Below are 22,693 nucleotides of genomic sequence, written 5' to 3'. Positions count from 1 at the left end.
AAAGGAAAGGCGAGTGTGCATGAAGCAGCCTGGCATGTGCAGGAATCCTGAGTAGGCAGTGTGGTTGCACAGGGTCAGACCTGCTCAGTGTGTACAACATGAGAATTTTATCCTGTGCCGAAAACACCAGATAACACTGAGGCTGAGCATGGTGGCTCATGCCTATAATCCCAGCACTTCGGGAGGCGGAGGCAGTGGATCACTTGAGGTCAGGAGTTCAAGATGAGTCTGGCCAACATGATGAAACCCTGTCTATACTAAAAATACAAAAATTATCTGGGCGTGGTGGCAGGCACCTGTAATCCCAGATACTTGGGAGGCCGAGGCAGGAGAATCGCTTGAACCTGGGAGGTGGAGGTTGCAGCGAGCTGAGGTTGCACCATTGCATTCCAGCCTGGGCAAGAAGAGAGAAACTCTGTCTCAAAAACAAAACAAAACATTGAGAGTTATGAAGTAGAGAAAACAACAAATTTGGACTTTAGAAAATTAACTATGGCAGTTCTTCAAGAAGGGAGGAAAGAAGATTTTTTTTTAAAGATTATTTATTTATTTATTTTATTTTTTTGAGACAGAGTCTCACTCTGTCGCCCAGGCTGGGGTGCAGTGATGCAATCTTGGCTCACTGCAACCTCCGCCTCCTGGGTACAGGCACATGTTACCAGGCGCAGCTAATTTTTGTATTTTTAGTAGAGACAGAGTTTCACCATGTTGTCCAGCCTGATCTCAAACTCCTGACCTCAAATGATCTGCCCTGCCTTGGCCTTTCAAGGTGCTGGGATTACAGGCGTGAGTCACTGCGCTTGGTCTAAAATCACATTTTTATTTAGGTAATTTTGAAAACAAGCTATATCCAGATCACAGGGGAAGGCAACAAGAGACAAAGAGATCCATTAGAATTGCATTGGAAGAAATTTTTTCATTCACTCAATAAATATTTGTCGAGCACCTATATGTGCTCAGGTACTGAGGGTACGTCAGTGAAAAACAGAGATAAAAATCCTGGCTCTCATGGCAGCGTATATTATAGTGGGGGGAAATGGCTAACATGAATATAGCACTTACTTTGTGCCCATGATTATTTTAAGCAGTTTACATCTATTATGTCATTTAAGATAAGCTTCAATGTGGCTCTGAAGGAAGCAATAGCCATGGAGAATGTGCAGGAATCTTACTCAACAGAAATTCAGAAACCAGGAAAAGTGGCTGGATTTAGTACCTGGGTGGACATGGACGGTAAAATGAAATGCCTCTGAGGTTAAGATGGAAAGAAGAAATTGAGAAAACAATTTCCTAAAGAATCAAATGTAATCTATCTTTCTTAATTTTATAGCAGTGATGCAATACACTTAATTTTTGGCTATTTCTGCCTAAAATCTAGTAAAGCAAGAGAAGAATTATGGGAACACAAAATGGTTCTTTCCTTTCTTGGGGATTTCTAAAGTTTACCAACCAGTTTCACCACTTTATTTTCAATTTCTGAAGTGGCACTCTTGAACTATGCTTGAAAACACTGTTTTCAGTGTTCTCAACTCATGCCTCTAATAGCTGTAAAGGTAGAGTTAAAGGTAGCAGGTGGCATATTACCAAGATGAAATGATTAAACCTTCCTGTGCTCAAGAATCCAGCAAAGAAATGGAGGGTAGGCGCTTCTGCTCTCTGTCTGCAACAGTGTAGTCAGCGCTCTCTGGGAACAGGAAGAGGACAACTGTGTCCTCACTTCCTTCATCAAAAGCTACCATGAAGGCTGCTATTTTCTAAGCTTAGCACAAAATTAACTTGAAGAAAAAAAAATTCTAAGTTGAAAACCAAATATAGCTATATAATTTTATTCCCTAATCTTTTTCTTTTAATGTCTTTGTTCCAAGAATAATAATACTCTGCAAAAAAAATGAATCCTATCTAATGGTAATTAGCTATAACTGAATAATTCATTCTGGAAACTTCTCTCCTACAACTGTAAGAATTCTAAGTGTAAACCATCTGAAGGTACATTGTTTCTTTAATATAATATTTCCTCATTGCTTATATGCAGCTACTTGGCAATTGATTTTTTTGACTGTAAAGGGGCAGAACCAGATTAATAAATTAATAATCTTAGTAAACTTGCACTAACTATTCTGAAACAGAATGTTAAAAAAGACATTTTTTCTCATTGATACAAACATTTTTGGTCTTAGAAAATGTACATTATGAAATCAATCCACATTTGTAAAGCAAGTACAAAAGTACTTATACTTTATTTGTGTGTGTGATTCATGCATCCATCACTGTGTCACAAAGTTAAACTTCAATGAATCTCATTTTTCCTTATTTGCAATCAGGATTAAGTATGACATTTGTCCTTTTGACCTCACTGGGATATTGCAGAAAGTTACAAGGCTTTAATACTTATCAGGTAGAAAGTTTGTGATTGTAGCTGTTAAAATTTATTCATTACCCAATCATTACTTATGAAAATATTAAAATTACAAGATTGTAAAAAGCATATAGTTTTCCTCTAATCTCAGGAAAAGTAGAATTTTACATTTTCATAAAATAAAATCAGCAAGTACTCTTTTACTACAAATTGTTTTGATAAGCAACATTGAGCTTTTAAAGGAACTTGTTAGGGGTATCTACGTACACATAACACTCATTTTCCAATGACCTCAATGAGGAATTTCAAGTTCCTTAAAGCCTAAATGTACTAGTTTTACAAGCTCTTCTCAGTGCCTAAATTTACTAGTTTTCCCAAAGACACATTTATTTAGTTCCTTTTTTCTCTACAACATTGACTAAATGGGGCATCTGGCCACTGGGGTGACTATATATATCATTCTCTCCATAACAAAGCATATTTAGGTGATTCCAATACCTAAATAAACATGGCATTTAACCCATATCATCAACCATTTATGGCTCAGTGTATTGAGATTTGCAATCAAAACTATCCTTTGAACCTCATTTTTGCTAAACCCAGATGTTTTGAAGGGTTACATTTTTATTAAATCAAGATACTGTATTTAACCTTCAAGCCTATAAAATTTATACTTTAACACTTAAAAAAAGGAGAAATAAAACATGCAGGCTGAGCTTCAGAGATACAGTGGGTTTTTAAAAATTTCTTATATTTGGCCATAGGGAAAACTCCTTTGTTAGTATTTTTGTAATGAAAATATTGGTTAAACTACTTACAACCTGTGAAATAAGTTTAAAAGCCTTCTTAGCATTGAACATTGCACTGCAGGAGGGCTCATCAGCTTTTCACTTTCCATCCCTGTGTATTGCCCCATCTCTCCACCAACACCCAATGAACAGTCTAACTGTATAGACAGCTACTGTGAGAAAGATAGGAGAAAGGAAGAAGAAAGGAAGAAAAGAAGAAAGGGAGGGAGGGGACATAAGGAAGAAAAATAAAGAACAGAAAAGCTCTGGAAACTCTCAGAGGAGTAGCTACAGCAACAGCAGCTACCTGCACAGTTGTTACTATGTGACAGGAACTGTGCCGCATGAATGATCTTATTTTCATGAATTAGCTACTTAATCTTCAAAAGCACCCTATTAGGTAGGTACTATTATTATCCCAACTTTATAAATGAAACTGAGGCTGAGAAAGTCTCAGTCACTTGGCCCAGGGTCACATCACGAATTACGGTAAGAGGCACAACCAGTATTTGCTCCAGTTCTCACTCCTAAAGCTGTGCTTCTAACTGCGATGGAAGAAGAGATAAGCAAGATCAAAAGGCTGGCCTTCCTGTATACACATTTCAGAGAAGCAAGAGGTCTCATAATTAATATGTTTCTAATGTCCTCTTAATTTCCTCCCTTAAACCTAGCCCATGCCCCTCTAGTCTATTTCCTCTAAATAAATGGCAGCACCATTCTCTGTTGGCCATAAAACCTAGAATGCTGCTTGAGGTCTCCGTTTTTCTTACCCTATATTGCAACCCATAATAAGTCTTACAGATTTAGATCTAACATTCTATCAAGCCTACCTTCTTCTTCCCGTGTGACATCTGCCTTTCTGCATCAGCCTCATGTCAATCTATTTCCTCTTGTTGTCGTCCTACAGATTCTCTACAGCTGCAAGAATCATCTTCTAAAGCACAAATTGGAACACAATGCTCCCCTGCTTTAAAATGATTTAGTGGTGATATGGTTTGGCTCTGTGTCCCCACTCAAAGCTCATCTTGAATTGTAATTCCAGTGTGTTGACGGAGGGACCTGGTGAGTGGTGACTGGATCATGATGGGGGCGGTTTTTCCACCATGCGGTTCTCATGATAGTGAGTGAATTCTCATGAGATCTGATGGTTTAAAAGTGTAGTGGTTCCCTTCACTCGCTCTCTCCTCTGCCACCTTTTGAAGAAGTTACTTGCTTCTCTTTCACCTTCTGCCATGATTGTAAGTTTCCTGAGGCCTCCCCAGCCATGCATAACTGTGGGTCTTCATAAATTACCCAATCTCAGGTAGTTCTTTAGGCCAGTGTAAAAATGGACTAATACAGGTGGGTTTCTCTTTTCTTTAGCACAAAATCTAGATCATTCCCCTGGGTATACAAGGCTCTGCACCATTGGGCTTTGATCTAGCTCTCCAGCCTCATCTTGTTATCCTCTCTGGTTTATTTATGGAGCTGCAGCCATGCTGGTGCTCTTCCAAGTCTTGAACACACAAAGCTTAGTCCCTTTACACATGCTTTTCCTTCCACCTGGAAGGTTTCTTCGTCCCTTCTTCTAGTGGCAGCTTTATTCCTGTCCTAAGTCTATACCTATATACCACCTTTTAGATGCCTTTCCTGACAACTATATCTCTATCTGGGGCTTAAATATAACCTTCAGAATACTTTAAATAAAGTTTAACTCATTTGTCTACTGTTTTATCCTAAGGATGAATCTCAGGTCAAAGATCCTGACTGTAATAGTCATCATTGTTTTCTCAGATCCCAAGGGACACCTGAAACATGGTGAGTAGGTGCTCCAAAAATATTTGTTTAGTAATTGAATAACCAAATTTACAGGGATTCCTGTTTTAGCAAATAAGACTGACCATAGAAACTCTGACCCTTCTTTTACATTGCATTCTGGTTATCTGTTGCATTATCTCAGGTTCTAGCAAATACAGAATAATACCAATTACCACTGTGTGATTCTCCTTTGAAAATCACTTTCCACTTCTCCCAGCCATCAGAGCAAATGTAAAGAAACAGACTGGGATACTATTGAATTATTAACATATACCACAAATAAACATTTGATTTGAGATCATGGTACTTAAATCACCTATGAAAAATTTGCTTAGTCTTTAAATGGTGATCATTTGTTCTGAGTAATATGAAATCATGTGAAATTTTTAGAAATATTCCTAACAAGAACACAGTCACCCAAAGATTTAACAATTTTTAAAAAATCCTCTGAACTAAAGCCAATGAAAACAGTATATTCATATAATGTATAATTTTGTAATGAATCTAAAGAATAATAAATAAAATTGAGTTTTACTTTTCTATCTAAAAGGTATAAACTTGAGTTTATAATTTTCTGTCTAAAAGGTTTAACTTCATTCTTGCACACAGTACAGATACCTTAATACAGTCATGCTTTTATAGACAGGGATCTGGCATAGAAACACCTCGATGACTTGGTCTATTACAAATTGCTTAATGAAGAGTGGAAGGCTTACACACATTCAGCCACAGTAGCCAAGCTCTGTATTCTAGTAGACTATGACCTGTATTCTAGTAGGCCATGCACTGCCTTACAGATTAAAAATATTTCTATCAGTGCCTGACATTACATCGCTGTCTTATTATAACTCCCTAACGCACTAGCATCTTTCCTCTGGTTCTCATGTCACTAGCAATTAATTTTATTGCCAAGACTGCTTGCTTTTTTCTCTGAGCTGAATATGTCTGCATAATCTTTTAATGCTTGTACTCAGACCTCTCTTTCCTACTTACTCTATTTATATTTTTCCAGCCCTTGATTTACCTTCAAGCTAATTACCAGTAATTACTTTGTCTTAAACCCCAAAGTTATTGGTCACTTTCAAGCAAAAGCTTGAGTTCCTTCAATCTAAAATGAAAGGCATCCAGTAGTCTCACTGTGTTTGAGGAGTCAATCATCAAATATGGAATAACGATTCAAAAGCCTCGACCTTAAATGACATTTCATATATAGAAATGACTTTGCAGCTTCTACTATGTCAAGATGCTATTTATAACATCCTTCAATAGCATGTGAATCAAGGATCTTGGGGGATGGAGAATTGGGCACCAAAATGCATAATCAAGGACAACAACAAAAAAAAGTCTGGCTGTGGCCTAGATAACACTATGATGGCCAACGCAGATATTATGTCTGCTGCTCCAGTTTCAATGCCAAACACGGCAGGCAGAACTCACTTAGACTGCATGCCTATGTCATATGAGAGGGTTCAAATAAGGAAGCAGCAAGCTGGTTTTCTTAATGAATAAAAATATAAGACTCCTCCTACTTAATATGTCCAGCCAAGTGATCACGTATTCTAACTTTTTTTAAAGTCCATCAAGAAACAAGCTGGCTCTGATGCTGAGGCTTTGAGACTTAAAACAAAAAAATTAAAAGTTTACACAAGGATTTTTTAATGAAAACTAGTGATACTTTTTGCTAATATTGTCTTCTACTTTTCCACCTGTCCTAATGTTATCTCATACCGCACAAGAAAACACTGGGGTAACTGAAAATATAGTAGTGGTGCTGCTGGCTTTAAAATTTCAGTGACTTACAGAAAATGTCTATTTCCTTTTAGATTTTAAATTGTATAATTCTTTAATAATAAACTTACAAGTTTTCTTTTCTGAAAAGGCTTCTTTAAGAATAATATGAGCTCTGAACTGGTGGTTAATACTTCAATCTTAAGTACATTTCACTGAAGATTTCAATGGAATTTTCACAGCAGTTGATTTAGTTAATTTCATGTGTTTAAAAATGTGAAAGCTTTACTAAAAAACTTTCTTGGTGCCATAGGGATTTAAATTAATGCTAGGATAGGGTAATTCCTATATCTAAAGGAATGCAAAGGGTCTACTGGGAATTTATAGGAGTTTCTCTTATCATACTATTTAATTGATCTTCGTGTCAAAAGACAGCAACGGTTTTTCTCCTGTTCATTCATTTTAATATTTGGTAAGTATTTATCTTGTGCTCAACCTTGGGTAGGCACTGAGGTACAAAGATTAATGATATCTTTTTTGATATGAAGAAGTTTCTTCCTTACTAATGAAGGTTTTTGCATTAGTAAATAATGATAATATGAATTTTTACTATAAATAAAGTTGGGAATAAAAGCATAAAACAGAGTGAGACTAACTTTGTCACTGTGATGTTGGGAGCAGCTTTGGAGAGGAAATGATATTTGAGCCTGCTGATGAAGAGTGATTAACAGTCATTAGGGCTGAGGGTGGGGCATACCTGGAATAGTTATGTGAGACCAGCTTTCACATCACAATAAAGAGCTAGAAGGGCTCGACAAAGCACTTTCATGTTAGACCTTATAGGAAAATTACAGAGTTCGACACTGAGAAGGAATCAGATAAAAATGGTTGACTATCAAAAAAATAAAAGAATAAATGTTTTCTTTCCCCCCAACAAAATTCCAGGGTACTAGATAGATCTGGAATTAGAATTCAAAGAGGCAATCAACAAAGGAAGATGTATTTCCCAGGTCTGTATTATTAATATAAGTTACCTTCATGAAGATATAAAGCATGAAAACAAAAAGAAATGAAAGACAGTTTAGCTAAATCCATAGGCAATTGCTACATACATACACTAGCTCATTAGATGAAGCCACAGATAGCGGGAATATGTTCCTGAACTTCAGAACTTGACCTTATACTTTGTAATGATGCATTCCATATGTTGACTGGCCCAGAATACCTGCATGAGTGCCCTATTCTGACATCACATTTTCTTGCTCTTTGCTAATATTCCAATAAACATATTGCATTATAAAATACTTTAAGAATTACAAAACAAAAATAACTATTGGGTACTAGGCTTAGTACCTGGGTCACAAATAATCTGTACAACAACCCCCCTTGAAATGATCTTACCTATATAACAAACTTGCATATGTACCTTTGAACCTAAAACAAAAGTGTTTTTTATTTTTATTTATTTATTTATTTATTTTTGAGACACAGTCTCACTCTGTCACCAGGCGCCAGGCTGGAGTGCAGTGGCGTGACCTCAGCTCACTGAAACCTCTGCCTCCCGGGTTCAAGCAATTCTCCTGCCTCAGCCTCCCGAGCAGCTGGGACTATAGGCACGCGCCACCACGCCCAGCTAATTTTTTTGTATTTTTAGTAGAGTCGTGGTTTCACCATGTTGGCCAGGATAGTCTCGATCTCTTGACCTCGTGATCTGCCTGCCTCAGCCTCCCAAAGTGCTGGGATTACAGGCGTGAGCCACCGCGCCCAGCCAAAAGTGTTTTTTAAAAAAGAATTACACTATGATACCAAGAAAGAGTACTACAAAGTTTAGGGCACTACAACTTTTAAAGTATTTTAAAATAAAAATTCACACTTTAGAAAACACAAAGTTTTTTGTCTCTCAGAAAAGCAGATCCCACTCTGACTTCACTCCCATCTATTAAACATTTCTAGGAAGTTGGTCTGGAGAACCCAGAGAAGTTCAAGAACTCTCCCCTCTTATGCCTATCTGAATAAGTGTGGAAGTTATTGCTTACTGTTGTTTGAGGAAAGAATTTGGGATTGAAAGCAGCTTTTAGCTGCCCAGTTGTGCAGCTTGACAGAGGACAGTTACTTATTTTGGTGACTCAGTTTCCTCATCTGCCGAATAGAAATCATACTTTTGTTGTTGTTTATATTGCTCACAGGGATGTTATGAAGGCAAAAATCACATAAGTAACAATAAACAACATAGAAGGTTTAAAATCTAATTGAAAAAAACCCTAAGATATAAGGATCTGTGCATGTTGTGGTCATGTGCTATATCAACCAACATGTATTAAGTCCAAATACGGTAGACTTCCCCTGAAGTAAAGACTCTGATATTATCTATTGCTCAGATAGTGCTCTCTTTAATTCTGTTATTTGGTAAAAGTCCCCAAGCACTCCAAAACTTCAAAAGTAGTAACTCTGTCCCAAGCATAGTCACTTTAGTAATGGATGGTCACTAATCCATTGCCATATGGTAACAGAAGAATCCTGTGGCCAGCTAGATTCCCATGGTAACATAATTAAATCTGAAACAAGAGGTCTGAGGCTTCTGTTCTTCTCAATCTCTTCTCCTATTCTAAATCCCTTAAATTGAATTATGTTTTATTTTTAAGGTTATTCAAGGATTATGTTTGCCCCACTAATTTCCTTAGATAGTTACTGTCGTAAAACCAATCACGTTGATTTGAACAAGGTGAATTTATCAGATTGGAAAGCAAACTGGACATAAGGAGTTCTTAATTTTACACCATTGTGCCTTGACTTGCTTCCCAGGGGTGAAATACTCATGCATTTCATATTTAATTGGGATGACTTATAGAAATGCCTACTATCATTGTATAGAGTAGATGACAATAGATTACTACAGCTAATTAAGTTTAAACAGTATTGCACTTCTCATTCAAACATTAGAACATTTATAAGGGAATACAAAAATCCTTTAAAAATTAAGAATCAGGTTAAAACAATGTAGAGATACAAATGTGAATTTTTAATCTTTCAGGTCTCTGTGTTTATTCTGTCAAAGGGTAGTTTTCTTATATCAGGGGAATTAAGGTAAATTCTGTTCAACAGCTTGCCAAAATCTGCCTGAGCTCCATAGGTAATGCTCTGCTAGTATAGAGAAAGAGGGTAAAAAAGAAAAACTCAAATTTTTGTCTCTCACATGAAACTCTCTCTAAAAAGGCTCCTAAGACGATTATGTTCCTACTTCCATAAAGACAATCTTTAGAGGCCTTGCCACATTTTCAGCAAATGTAAAACATAAACCCAGCCTCTTCAGCTAGTCATTCTTCACTTAATATTTTGAAATATAATACTATAGAATGTTTTCCAAAATTGGAATAGAGACCACAATTTTAAAGTAAATGCTCCCATTCCACCCAGCTAAGATAAAATAATGTGTATGTATGTGTGTGTATGAGCAAAAAAGCAAAATATTTTATTAAAAAGTATAGGATATAATATTTTAGAGTAATTATAGCCAATGAACTTGAAACTTTTGTTTGTAATTTTACAGAAAGTCACACTTTGCTATTGAGGTTTATTCAGTCATTCTAAGAGATAAACATGGTGTCTTAAACCAATAATTTTGTCCTTAAATTTTTATATATGTTACACAGATTTGTATTGTTTCAAGATCTCACTCTAAAGTTTATTTACAATAGAATTACTCATTTGAGCAGCAAGATTCAAGCTGCAAGATTCAAGATTTTTTTTATGAGTTGATTTCCTTCTTAGAGCTTAGTTTTATGCTAGGATTCCTTTTATCAATACATAGAACACTAAACTATGATTTGGTTACTCAAAAAAGTAAAGGCATTCACGATTGACTCTGATTTACAGTAGGAATCAAACAGTTAAACCCAAGTTAACACTTTTTTTTTGCCTCTCTGGCACACACTCAACAATTGTCATTTTTCAGAACTATGATCATGTTGTGTCCAGTGATATTTTAAACAAATACTACATAATGCTTGGAAAAACATGGAGGGTAAGGATGGAGTTTTTTTGAGACAGACGACATAATAGTGTGGCATTTTAAAAAAGCATCATAAGGAAAGAGATAACAGCATATGAATTATTTTTCTCCTCCTTCTCTCTTTTCTCTCACATATACCCTCAGTTCAGGTGTCCTGTTCACACAACACGTGTACTTGGGGAGGTTCTGTTGCTTCCCATGAAAACAGGCAAGATCAAAATCATCTTTATGAGCAATCTGACAGTGACCAGTTTTTCTCCTCATCCACAGAGTTAGGAAGACAAGAGATCCAAACCTGAAGGGAGTGTAAGTGGCAGGCAGTTCTGTGGGAGTAAGAGCATAATATTGCCTGGGAGACTTAGCTCAGCAGTCATATCCTATACTCTAAAGTATTCTTTGCACTTAACCAAGAAAAATTTTTTAGCTGGACTAGGTCACAAAATCCCCAAAACAAGAAAATCATTAGAAATTCTGAGATTGGTGAGATAAAACAGAGATTAATTTACTACTAATTTCTTGGTGAATGCAACACATTATCCATCAGTATGAGTTCACACAGCACCCGCGAGCGAATTAGGAAAATGCAGCTCTTTTGGGCCGCTATACCTCAATGAGCATGTGGCTATGAGTGGAACAGCGGCTGAATTCCAACATCCTCTTACCAACTCAAGTAGGCAACCTCAGGCAGGGAGTAATCTGAACAACTAGACGTGGAGATCCTATTTACACCAATCTCTCTCTTTAGTGCTTTACAAATAATAAGACAAAAGTAATATAACTAGAACTTTTATCTATAGCCTTTACATGATAGGGTTGTGTCATAGTGAGACTGTAAAATTGTCTACAGCAAATACCAGGTTAAATTCAGGTGATCACATTACTTAATAAAGACTTCTTGTAATAACGTCATCAAAGAGCGACCAAGAAAAGTCTCTTTCCTTGCTGTCACTACTAGGAGAGTGGAATACTTACCACCATCTTCAACTGCAAAATAGAACACATCACTTGTGGCATCAGCCCCTCCTCTTAAGACATAGCATATTTTCATGTCATCAATGTCAGCTAGAAAATAACCAAAAACAAGATGATTAACAGAATAAAATTGATGACTAATTATGGTAAATTTTATTGGCTACTAGTTTTCCTATAAACATGTTTAAATTCCTTTTTCCTCCTAAGAGAAACAGTGCTATCTTATTTCTCAGATCTCTAAGCCCCTAGATTTCAGCTGTCCCATGGAAACCTGATCCCTTACACAGATAAATAGAGTACAAGAGTTTATAATAATAGCAAGGTGTTACCCCTCCCACTGGTATTTGCATGTTCATGCACCAAAGGAATGACTATCTAAATATGGAATGCCAGGCACCATGACAGGTGGAAAGGAAGATATTTTGAGGCATGGCAGATTTCCTGGCACTCTTGAAATCACACCCTTTGCCTCCCTGTAAGGAACTGGCTTGCAGAGGACAGAGGCTTTGCTTCTCGACACTGGCTAATTTTTCTTACTTTTTGTGCTGTAGCAGGCTATTTTTTGGTCTCCAAAGTTTGAGAAAAAAAATGAAGGTGATATTTTCAAAAAGCACACGCATTGAAATAACTGATGACTCCCTGTTGAGAAAAAAACAAAAACAAAACACATCTAATACAAGTGGAAGTCGGCCGGACACAGTGGCTCATTCCTGTCATCCTAGCACTTTGGTAGGCTAAGGCTCCTGATCATATGAGGTCAGGAGTTCGAGACTAGCCTGGCCAACATGGTGAAACCCTGTCTCTGACAAAAATTAGCCACGTGGTAGTGGTGTGTGCCTGTAATCTCAGCTACTTGGAAGGTTGAGGCCAGAGAATCACTTGAGCCTGGGAGGCAGAGGTTGCAGGGAGCTGAGGTTGCACCACTGCACTCCAGTCTGGGTGAGAGAGTAAGACCCTGTCTCAAAAAAAAAAAAAAAAAAAAAGTGGAAAGTTTTATTCCTAGCAGAAAGTTATATCATTTCAGAAATGTTCCTTATGTTGTTTTCTACTCTATCAAATTCATGTGCATACATTTGTTTTCATCACTAAGACATGATTTTTAAAATTTATGCACCCATCTTACCAGTTCCTTTCCTTAATGATGCCACACATACAACATAATAAAAAAAATTATCCCTGGGCTTGGTGGCTCTCAGCTGTAATCCCAGAACTTTGGGAGGCCAAGCTGGAGGTCAAGACCAGCCTGGCCAACATAGTGAAACTCTGTCTCTACTAAAAATACAAAAATTAGCCAGGCATGGTGGGGCACACCTGTAGTCCCAGCTACTCGGGAGGCTGAGGCAAGAGGATTGCTTGAACCCAGGAGCGGAGGTTGCAGTGAGCTGAGATTGTGCCACTGCACTCCAGCCTGGCGCCTGGCAACAAAGTGAGACTCTGTCTCAAAAAGAAAAAAAAATAGCTATGACAATGATAGATAATATTTACCTGTCTAATGTGTGTTCCATGGTTTTTCCATCTCCTAAAAGCTCTACTAAGTTCATGCTATGAAATTCGCAGGCTTATATAGAAGACAATGGCTTTATGAAATGTTAATCTCAAGTGAGGCAAGGTATTAGGATGGACCAATGACCTCATAAATTTCTATAGCTCCACTTTACAGATGTAAAATGTGTGCTCTACCCTGGCTCATAAAGTTTCGAAAGAGAACACTTGCAGAAGAGAAACTCTGATTTTATACTTAATGGTACCTTCCTGCTAATAGAGGTATTTGGAGGTAAAACATGCCTAAGATGTTTGATTCTCCCTTAGTACTTCATTTCTTTTTTAAAAACAGAATATTTAATGTAGAGATGGGGTCTGACTATGTTGCCTAGGCTGGCCTTAGTAGTCCTCCCACCCCTGTCTCTCAAAGTGCTCTAAGATTACAGGTGTGAGCCACTGAGCCGGGCCCCTCATTTCTAACTCTACTACAACTTTCCACACTTGCTGCCTGGTTTCACTTTTATCTTTCTGTATGGTTATGTTTCCCAGTGGATTAGATCACCCTTGCATATCTACTTTTGCATGAATGATGTTTCTGCCAGGGTAAGGACTGAAGCCCCTGAACAACTCTTTGCCTGTTTACTCTTATAATTCTTAATTATATAACCTTCACTTTATTAGTAAAAACATGCAGTAAACTCTGCCGACTACACATCTTTACCGTAAGAACCATAACCTCTGGCCATGTGGGGGAAGACCCTCTTTCAATGTCCCCACCCCTCCAAATTGTGTAAGAAAATCTAAAGGCTCTACTAGGAGAAAAGGAACTGTTTAGCATGCCTAGCATCTGTAGCAGTGTTTTCTTAAGCAAAAATATAATTGTTAAGGGATAGTTTCATTGAAATAAATCCTCACCTCAAAACTGAATTTTAAGAACTTTTTTTTTTTTTTTTTTGAGACGGAGTTTCACTCGTTACCCAGGCTGGAGTGCAATGGCGCGATCTCGGCTCACCGCAATCTCCGTCTCCTGGGTTCAGGCAATTCTCCTGCCTCAGCCTCCTGAGTAGCTGGAATTACAGGCACGCGCCACCATGCCCAGCTAATTTTTTGTATTTTTAGTAGAGACGGGGTTTCACCATGTTGACCGGGATGGTCTCGATCTCTTGACCTCGTGATCCACCCACCTCGGCCTCCCAAAGTGCTGGGATTACAGGCAAGAACATTTTTTTTTAAGATAAAGAGAACATAAATGAAACTATATGGCACGCACGTACCCAATTTTCTCTCCAAGTTAAGGTATGTGTTATTGATTAGTTGGAACATACTAAAACCTTTAAATTTTTCATATAATTTATTAATAATTTATGTTTCAAAAAAGTAAGTAAAGACTTTCATCATAATACTGGTATTCTAAAGGCACCTCTACATATAACATAAACATAGTATAAATATATGCAATGTCTAGCTTTCTTAAGACACGAATAGAATGATAATCTAATAGCCAAAATGTTATCTTTTTTTTTCAGCAAACATCTAAGAATTATCTAGATTTTCTTCTAGTTGTTAAACATACATTAAATTCATTTTAGTTTATCTACAAAATCATTCCACGAGATTTTTTGTTTGTTTGCTTTTAATTCTAAGTTCATTAACATGCCAGGCAACCGTATCTGGTTCAAACTCTTTGAAGACATTTCTGCTCTCCTGAAACCGATTTATGAATTAACCCACAGAATATGTCATTATGTACTAATTGTAGGGAAGAAAAAACTAAGTACTTGAGACATGCGATTTAGATCTGGGTTCGGGGGAAGCAGGGGCAACTTGGCAAAGAGGTGAAGTTTGGAATAAATAAATGATATCCATAATTTACCTAATTATACATTGTTAACTTTTCATCAATTTGCTAAGTTTCCGAAAGGAATTTTTTTTCTCCTAGGAACCACTTAGTCAATCAATTTAGGAATAACCTCTGGCCACCTGTGCTAAATTGACCTAATTCAGTGCATTGAAAATCCATCAAAATATAAGTTTACCTTATCCTTCTATGATAAAGTAAAAACAAAAACAAATAAAAGGACTGCACTGTAAGCACTGCCTTCATTTCTCCTACTGGAAGAAGAGCCATAGAAGCTTTCTGATGGCGCTTTCTCCGTTTTTTAAATCACTCACCTAATCTCCATAAATAACAGCTATGACTCAAACGCCAGCCTTGACTTGTTCGAATGAGTGCTGTGTGATTAAATACCAACAGCTTCCCTAGTCAATATTTTGGTTTGTATTGGAATGTGATAATTTTGCTTAAAAAGGTAATTCTTAAAAAGTCACATCACATAATAAGCATAACTTCTTTACATTTATAAAGACGTTAAAAATTAACCATGGTGCCTCAAAGTCAGTAAGAGACTGAACAACTGCCTATAAAGAAATAGAATAATGTTTAGAGTTCACAACTTCAGAAATAATATTCTAATATTTTGAGCTGTTGGACTTAGTCCACAGAATTTAAATTAAGTCATTTGCCTGCCTTCATCAAAATAGTCCTTTTTAAAAATCTCTAAAATCAGATTTCTTTTTCAGGTCAGAGGAGTAATTTGAAGGACTATTTTCTATCCTCTAATATATTCCTTTCATTCTCTTCCCTTTCCATGAAAATAAACCAGTATAAGATGGCATGGCACCACTAGCCTCAGAAAGCCTTCATGTAAAAGTTTCCTACTGGTCTAGTATGACACTTGGCACTTTGAGGTTTTCCTGTCCCTGCAGGCCCTGGGATACATTCAGGCTCTTAGCCAAGAATCAGGAGATTGGAGTGTGGAGCTATTTGTCAGCACCCAAAACAGAGAAGTAGTTCAATTTAACACTACATTTTGCTACATCCATGTTTATTAAAGCATTTGTTATCTAAGACCATAACACAGTTGCAGGAAAAGAACACCCCCGTTGGGATGCCCTGGGGTTAAGCTCCATTTTTACCCACAGATCCCACATAGGAAAGATCTAGTTTCCATTCTGACATAGTGAGATTTTCATGAAAGGAACTAAAATCCCGTTGTAATGAAAGTTGCACGTTCTACCAAACAGAGCCCTGACTCCCAAGCCAGCATAGTGAATGGGCTTCTCCCTTCCCTCACTAAATAACTCTGCATAGGTCACTTGTCCTTCCTGCTTCAGACTGTGTCCACCACAAAGGCAATTCAGGTTAGAAAAAGCCTGTTGCCTAAAGAATGCAGGTACCTGAGGCAACTGCTTTTTGTTGCTGTGTTTGCAGCAGGTCAGAGAGGAGGTTCACAATGCTAAAATAATTTCCCCCCTCTACCATTAATCTTGTTTACATATATTCATGTTCTTAATAATAAATTAGATGTATGTTTTGGTGATGAATATATTGTCATTTTCTACATCTTTAAGTGTACTTTCTTTTTTCATGTATACCATAGTAGCATGTCCTGTACACATCATTGTTATTACCCTAGATAGGTGTTTATCGCTTACGTCTCTGGACGGGTATTTGCCTGAGTCATAAAATATCACTAAAAAATTTAAAAATATACAAAGTAAATAAACATAAACAAATCTATTAGTAACAAAGTTCCTAACAACCATAATTGTGTCAGAACAATGCTCTTAAAATTTAATCAAAGTAACATAAGTTTAAAGGCTTTTTTGGAATGGTAATTGATAATGACAGCAATGTGACCAAACAGAATTTAGAGAGCACATCTTTCATTAAGGTGCCAAAATGCTTCATGAACCACCTGCAGCATACAACACAGAGGATGCTCAGAGGATGGGTATGGCAAATGGAGCAGCATTGGAAAGCCTGCTTCAATTTTAATTCACCAAAGTCCACCTCCTGCTTCAGCAGCATATCTTGCCACTTTCAAAATACATCAGTGCTCCCTCTAATGAAGGTCACTGCGATGGAAAGTAGGACAAGAAGGTATCTGTTCTCCCAGGGAAGTGAGTCCCTGTGTTCTCCCCATCCCCTTTGTTCCCTTCCCTTATCTAGGATTCTAATTTGATGCTCTATTTATAAGGCTTTCGGTGAAGCCATATTCTCTGCAATGAGACCTGGAATGTCCTTTGATAACCAAGAAAAGAAACATGAAACATACCTTGGGTAAACTGAGTGATGCTGTGGTTGCCTTTGTCCAGGTTGAGGAGATATCCATGTTGAGGGGCCTCTGTCACAATAAACCTCAGAGAAACATGTAGGCTGTCTCTGTCCTCCACTTTCAATATTTTGCTCGTGATCATGAACCCCAAGTGGCCAGTGGCTAGAGTGCGAAGTGTAGAGGCCCCCTTATTCACTGTGATTTGGGGGACACTGTTGTCAACAGCTAAGACCTGGATCTTCATCACTTGGGGTCTCCTTGTTTCAAATACCGTATTGGGAAAAACGTAGAAGTCTGTATGGGTGCCATCAGTCACTGTGAAGGAGAAGCTATCTTCATTTGACTCGGTACCATCGTGTTTGTAGCTGATTAAGTTTTCATTCAAGTCTTGCTTGGTAAAAACCATGACAGGTCTGGTATTGTTGAATAGGAGATGGCCATGAATAGGCACCTGAGTGATAGTGAATTTCAGGAGCTTGTCAGGAGTATCTCTGTCTTCTACAGTGAGTTCAAAGGGAGTAATCAGCTTGTTTTCACTTTCACTGACGACCAGGTTGTGGATGGTGATCACTGGCTTTTTATTGTCCACATCACTAATGGAGATACGGAATGTCCGAAAGACAGGGTTACGTCCATCAGTGACTTGAAACTCAAAACTGTCCATCTTCACTTCATCATCAGCTGTGTGGATGTAGTAGATTTTGTTTCCAGCCAGTTGCAGCTGAGTGAAAGATGTGATGGACACTCCAGGCTGATCTGTGCACTCCAGGTGACCTCTCATGGGAGCCCTGGTGATGGTAAAAACCAAGTTTTCATCAGGACTGTTCAAGTCACTAGTGCTTAGTAGGTCTGTTGTGAGAGTGACCTTGCCACCTTCTTTCAAGGACACTCCCTTACTTATGACATCAGGGAAGACAATGTCAATGCTCCCGATAGACACATAAAAGTAACGATCTATGAGGGCATTTATTCCATCAGTCACATCAAATTTAATTAGGTCCCGAATGCCCTCTTGCCCCAAATGGACATACTGAATTAAATTTTTGTCTACTTGATCCTGTGTAAAATTCATGCCCAGTGTGATATTTTCAAAGGCACCACTAGGTTTTCGTCTCTGTAATAAGCCATGTCCTGGCCCATAACGAATAATATAAACCAAAGATTTGTCTTCTGAATCTAAATCTGTTGCCATTAATATTTTGTGGTTGATAATCTTGGTTTCCCCAATTTCTATTTCTAGTCCATTATTGATGGCCATTCTGGGTGTCTCATCATCAACAGGGATAACCATAATGAGGACCGTCTTTTCCACAGAGTGCTTCCCATCTGTTAGTTTAATCACAAAACTGTCTTCCTGAGTCTCAGAGTCATCGTGCTCATAAATAATGCTGGAACTCTCTATGATCTGGTCCAAGGTGAAGCTTTCGACCAACACCGTGCCATTTATCAGCTGATTCATAATGTGACCATGAGTGGGGAATTGGGTAATAGTGAAAGTTAAATCATCCAGGGGAACATCAGCATCAGCAGCATTGAGAATGGGTGTATCGATGACCAGACTCATGCCTTCCATCACCATAAATTCTCTCATAAACATCTCCGGCTGTTCATCGTTGGTGGGAATGATTACAATGGGGAAGAACTGTCTCTCTGAAAAGTTAATGCCATCAGAACAACGAAATATAAATCGGTCCTCTACAGGTTCCACCCCTTTATGGACACTCTGGACGTAGTTTATGTGGCCCTGCCTGAGATCTTTCAAATTGAAAGCACTTATCGCAATCCCTGCTCTTGATTTCTCAGAGCCTGGTGCTGGAGATATGTTCTCGACATAACCTGAAGTAGGCTGAATAACTATAGTGCACAAGATGTCATCATTCAGGGAATCAGTATCTTCAGCACTTATATGCATTGATGTTATAGCACTTTTATCACCTTCCATTACCATAAACTGTTCACCTACAGAGATTTCTGGGGCCTGGCTATCGACAGGCAAGATAGTCACCCATATAGTAACTCCTTGGATAGTACTGCCACCAATTTTCCATTCTTGAGACCTATCTGACAGACTCAGGTTAAAAGAATCCGCTTTAGGCAAAAGGCCTATCTCACCACTGGTGTGGGCATATACAACGGAGCCCTCTAAGATGTCCCTTTGAGTAAACTGCTCTGCTGGAATACCATTGACCAAGATTTCCCCATACAAAGGTGGATCTTCCAAGAGAAAAGTCAACATCAAGTCATCAGTTTCCTCGTTGGTCCCCTTAATAACATTGGCAGTGATTTCAGTAGCCCCATTTTCTAAGACATCTAGATAGGACTCCAGTGTGCCAGTAGGATGGCTCAGTATGGGCACCTCATCGTCCACTGGCCGGACATTCACTCTGAGAGTGATGGGCACCACATGATGTCTGTCGCTGACTTCCAAGGAGCAGCTATCGGTCACGGACTTGTCCCCATTATGGGCATAGGAAACTCGGCCCAGTTTTATGTCCTCCAAGTGAAAGAGACCCCCTACATGCAGGATCTGTCCAGACACTCTCATGTGGCCGTGTTTGGGTGCCTGTGTGAGAGTGAAAGAGATATGGGCAACATCAGTGTCTACATCAATCACATGCAACTCTGTCTCACTCAGGATGTGGTAACCCTTCCCCTGAACAGTGAAGCCGGTGTTGAGGATCTCAGGTGGCTGGTTGTCCACAGGCTGCAAGTAAAGGGTAAAGGTGCCTGGAGCCACATTCCCAGCTCGGTCTTCCACCTGGAACTGGAACTGGGCCACTCGAGTAGCCACACCCAGTTCTTGACCTGGGGGTCTGTAAGCTATTTTATGATGGTTGATCTGGGCTTGGGTAAAATGGGTCACCACGACTGAGGGGTTGTCAGTCAGGACCAAGGTACCCAGTGGGGCTGGCGAGTGGTTTTCATCTGTGTCTGTGGGGGGCTGAGTCACTGTGTAACGTAGTTCTCGGTCATCTGTGTCTAGGTCAGTGTAGCGCAGCCACTTCTTCCTCAGTGGTGTGAGCTGAGATTCCTGTACCACCATACGAAGGGGACAGCCACTGCCCAGCTCTGGAGGGAGGCGATCCACAGGATGGATACGTATCACAAACCGCTGTAGCCCAGACTGATTAGGAGGGTCATGGTTATCTTGGACTCTAAATGTGAACTGGTCTGTGACTGGTCCAGGACTATGGGGCCCAGAGTGTCTGTAGAACAGCCTGCCCTCTGTTATGTCCTGCTGCTGCCACTCTGTCACTGTTCGCTCATAAAATGCTCCCTCCTTCCTCCAAAGGCCCCTGAGAAGCTCCTGTTCCTCCGGGGGAGGGTGAGTTTGGCGGAGAAACAGATGCCCAGTAGTTAAGAAGGGTGATTCCAGCACAAAAAGGAGCAGAGAATCATCTGAATCCATGTCAGTTGCACTCAGGGAAAGGGGCAGGATGGGCACTGTTTCACCCTCTGCCAGTGTCAGCCCCGTGTTGGCATTGAGGACAGGTGGCTGGTCATCCACAGGCACTAAGGTGATGGGAAACAGAAATTGTACCTGGTGCCTGCCTCCTCCATCCACCATGCGAAGCACCAGGTTATCGCTCAGTGAGCCATCTCTGTCATCATGCTGGTAGACCACCTGGCTGGCTGCCAGCTCAGCCACTGTAAAGCTCTTGGGAGCAGAGCTGCCCCTGGAAGAACCCAGAATGACAAGGTGACCATGCCGGAGCCCAGCCACCACCTCCAGCCGCACTGCTTCTAGGTCATCCTCATCGCTAATGACCAAGTTTTGCGGACCACTGCCTGCAGGGCCTGTGAGGGGTCGAGACTGACCCTCATAGAGAATAAGCCCAGTATTCCGGGTGACCACCGGAGCCATTGTGTTCATGGGCTTCACCACTACCATGAAGGCAAAAGGGTCTGAAGCTGCTCCTTCTGGATCCACTACCTCCAATTCCAGTTCAAAGAGACGCTCCTGGTCGGAGTCTTCAGAGGGGGGCTGGTAGGCAATCTTCAGAAGGCGTAGATCCCTCTGGGTGAAGGAGGAAAGGGGCAGGCTGCGATCATCGGTGCTTACCAAGTAGCCCTGGCCAGGCTGGAATGGAGAGGTGAGGTTGAAGATCAACAGGTCTGGGGGTGACTCGGCATCCTCGGCTGCCAGCATGTCTGGGGTCAGGGCTGTCAGTACAAACTGGTCCACCTCCATCATCATCATGGCCACAAAACTGGGCTTGGGTGCAGTGTTCTCGGCCCCTCCTCGGATCCTCACTAGCACCTGAAAGTGCTCGCGTTTCAAAGCAGGGCTGCCCACAGGAGCCCCTCGCGAACGCAGCTCCACCATCATGGGCATCCAGTCCCTGTTTGGTGAGCGACTGGCTGCTGTGTGTCGGTAGCGCACCCCTAGTTCCTGGAAAGCTTTGCAGTCCATCAGGAGAGGCTCCGGGGCGCCTCCCTCTCTGGCTCCTCCAGGGACCTGCGGGTAGTGGAGGAGCTCTCCATAGCGAGGTAGCGCGCCCAAGCCGGACAGGATGCCCACGCGGCACTCCTCTGACTCGGGCTGATAGGCGAACTCCAGGCTCCGCGCGTCCAAGACATTGCTGGTCCCCAGCAGTTCTTCCACGACCAGAGGCAAGTTCCGAGTCACAACCTCCAGCTGGGTGAAGACCACCTCCACCTCCAGCACCAGTGGTAGCACTACCGCCCCTCCGGGCGCGTCGTAGCGCAGCTGCAGCCGGACGCGGTCCCTAGACGGGCTGCGCGCACCCAGGTGCGAGTAGCGCACCTCGCCAGGGCCAAAGTCGCACGGGAAGCGCTTGGGACTCAGGCGGCCGGGTCGCTGGGCCAGTGCGTCGTTATCTAGCACCGAAACCGCGCAGCGGTCCCCGGGCTGCACCTGCAACACCAGGTCACGCAGGGGATCCAGCCAGACTTCACGGCCGAAAGGCACCCGGAGTCCGCGGTTCGCCAGCACTATGGCCTCCTCAGCAGGGACCCCTGCAGCCCCCGCGAGACCAGGGGACAGCAACGCCCGGCCGAAGGCAGCGGGCTGTGCCAGGGCGCGGCTTACCAGTGACAGGAGAAGCAGCAACAGCAGTAGCAGCAGCCGGGGCGGCGGCGGCGGTCCTGGTTGAAAGCTGGTGGAGTTGCCAGTCCCGCGCGAGGATAACCCGGGAGTCCCCGCTGCGTGCATGGTCCGGGTGTTCAGGCTTGGACAGGTCAGCCTGAGAACATGCGAAGTCAGTCCCCGGGCAGACAACGAGAGACACCGCCGGGAAGTGCCAGGAACTCCGCGCGCTGCCTGCGGGGTCCTCCTGTGGCCGGGGCTGGGCCAGAAGGATGGCAAAGTTGCGCGTCGCGGTCCGGGCTGGAGCCTCAGCGGAGGAGCCTAAGCCGTCCCAGCCGGTGCAGCTCCGCAGCTGGCGACTCAGTCGCGCGGAGAATTGAATCCCTCCACTTC

General features: G+C 40.9%; 1 protein-coding gene across 1 annotated transcript in view; it reads right to left on the bottom strand.

The window, feature by feature from the left end:
* Window positions 1-22,426, bottom strand: part of FREM2 (FRAS1 related extracellular matrix 2) — a 188,395-nt gene extending 165,969 nt beyond the window's left edge. Inside the window, exons 1-2 of the mRNA XM_012469837.2 lie at window positions 17,251-22,426; window positions 11,651-11,740 (exon numbers count right to left, since the gene is read on the bottom strand). Coding sequence (XP_012325260.2) covers window positions 11,651-11,740; window positions 17,251-22,426 — 5,266 coding nt within the window. The remainder of the gene's footprint in view (window positions 1-11,650; window positions 11,741-17,250) is intronic.
* Between the last annotated feature and the right edge of the window lie 267 nt (window positions 22,427-22,693).

This window comes from Aotus nancymaae, unplaced genomic scaffold (assembly GCF_030222135.1).
Source record: "Aotus nancymaae isolate 86718 unplaced genomic scaffold, 86718_ANA_hifiasm-v0.15.2.pri h1tg000043l, whole genome shotgun sequence".
Classification (NCBI taxonomy): Eukaryota; Metazoa; Chordata; class Mammalia; order Primates; family Aotidae; genus Aotus; species Aotus nancymaae.
The sequence above is the reverse complement of the archived record's forward strand: the minus strand, read 5'-3'. Positions and strand labels throughout refer to the sequence as shown.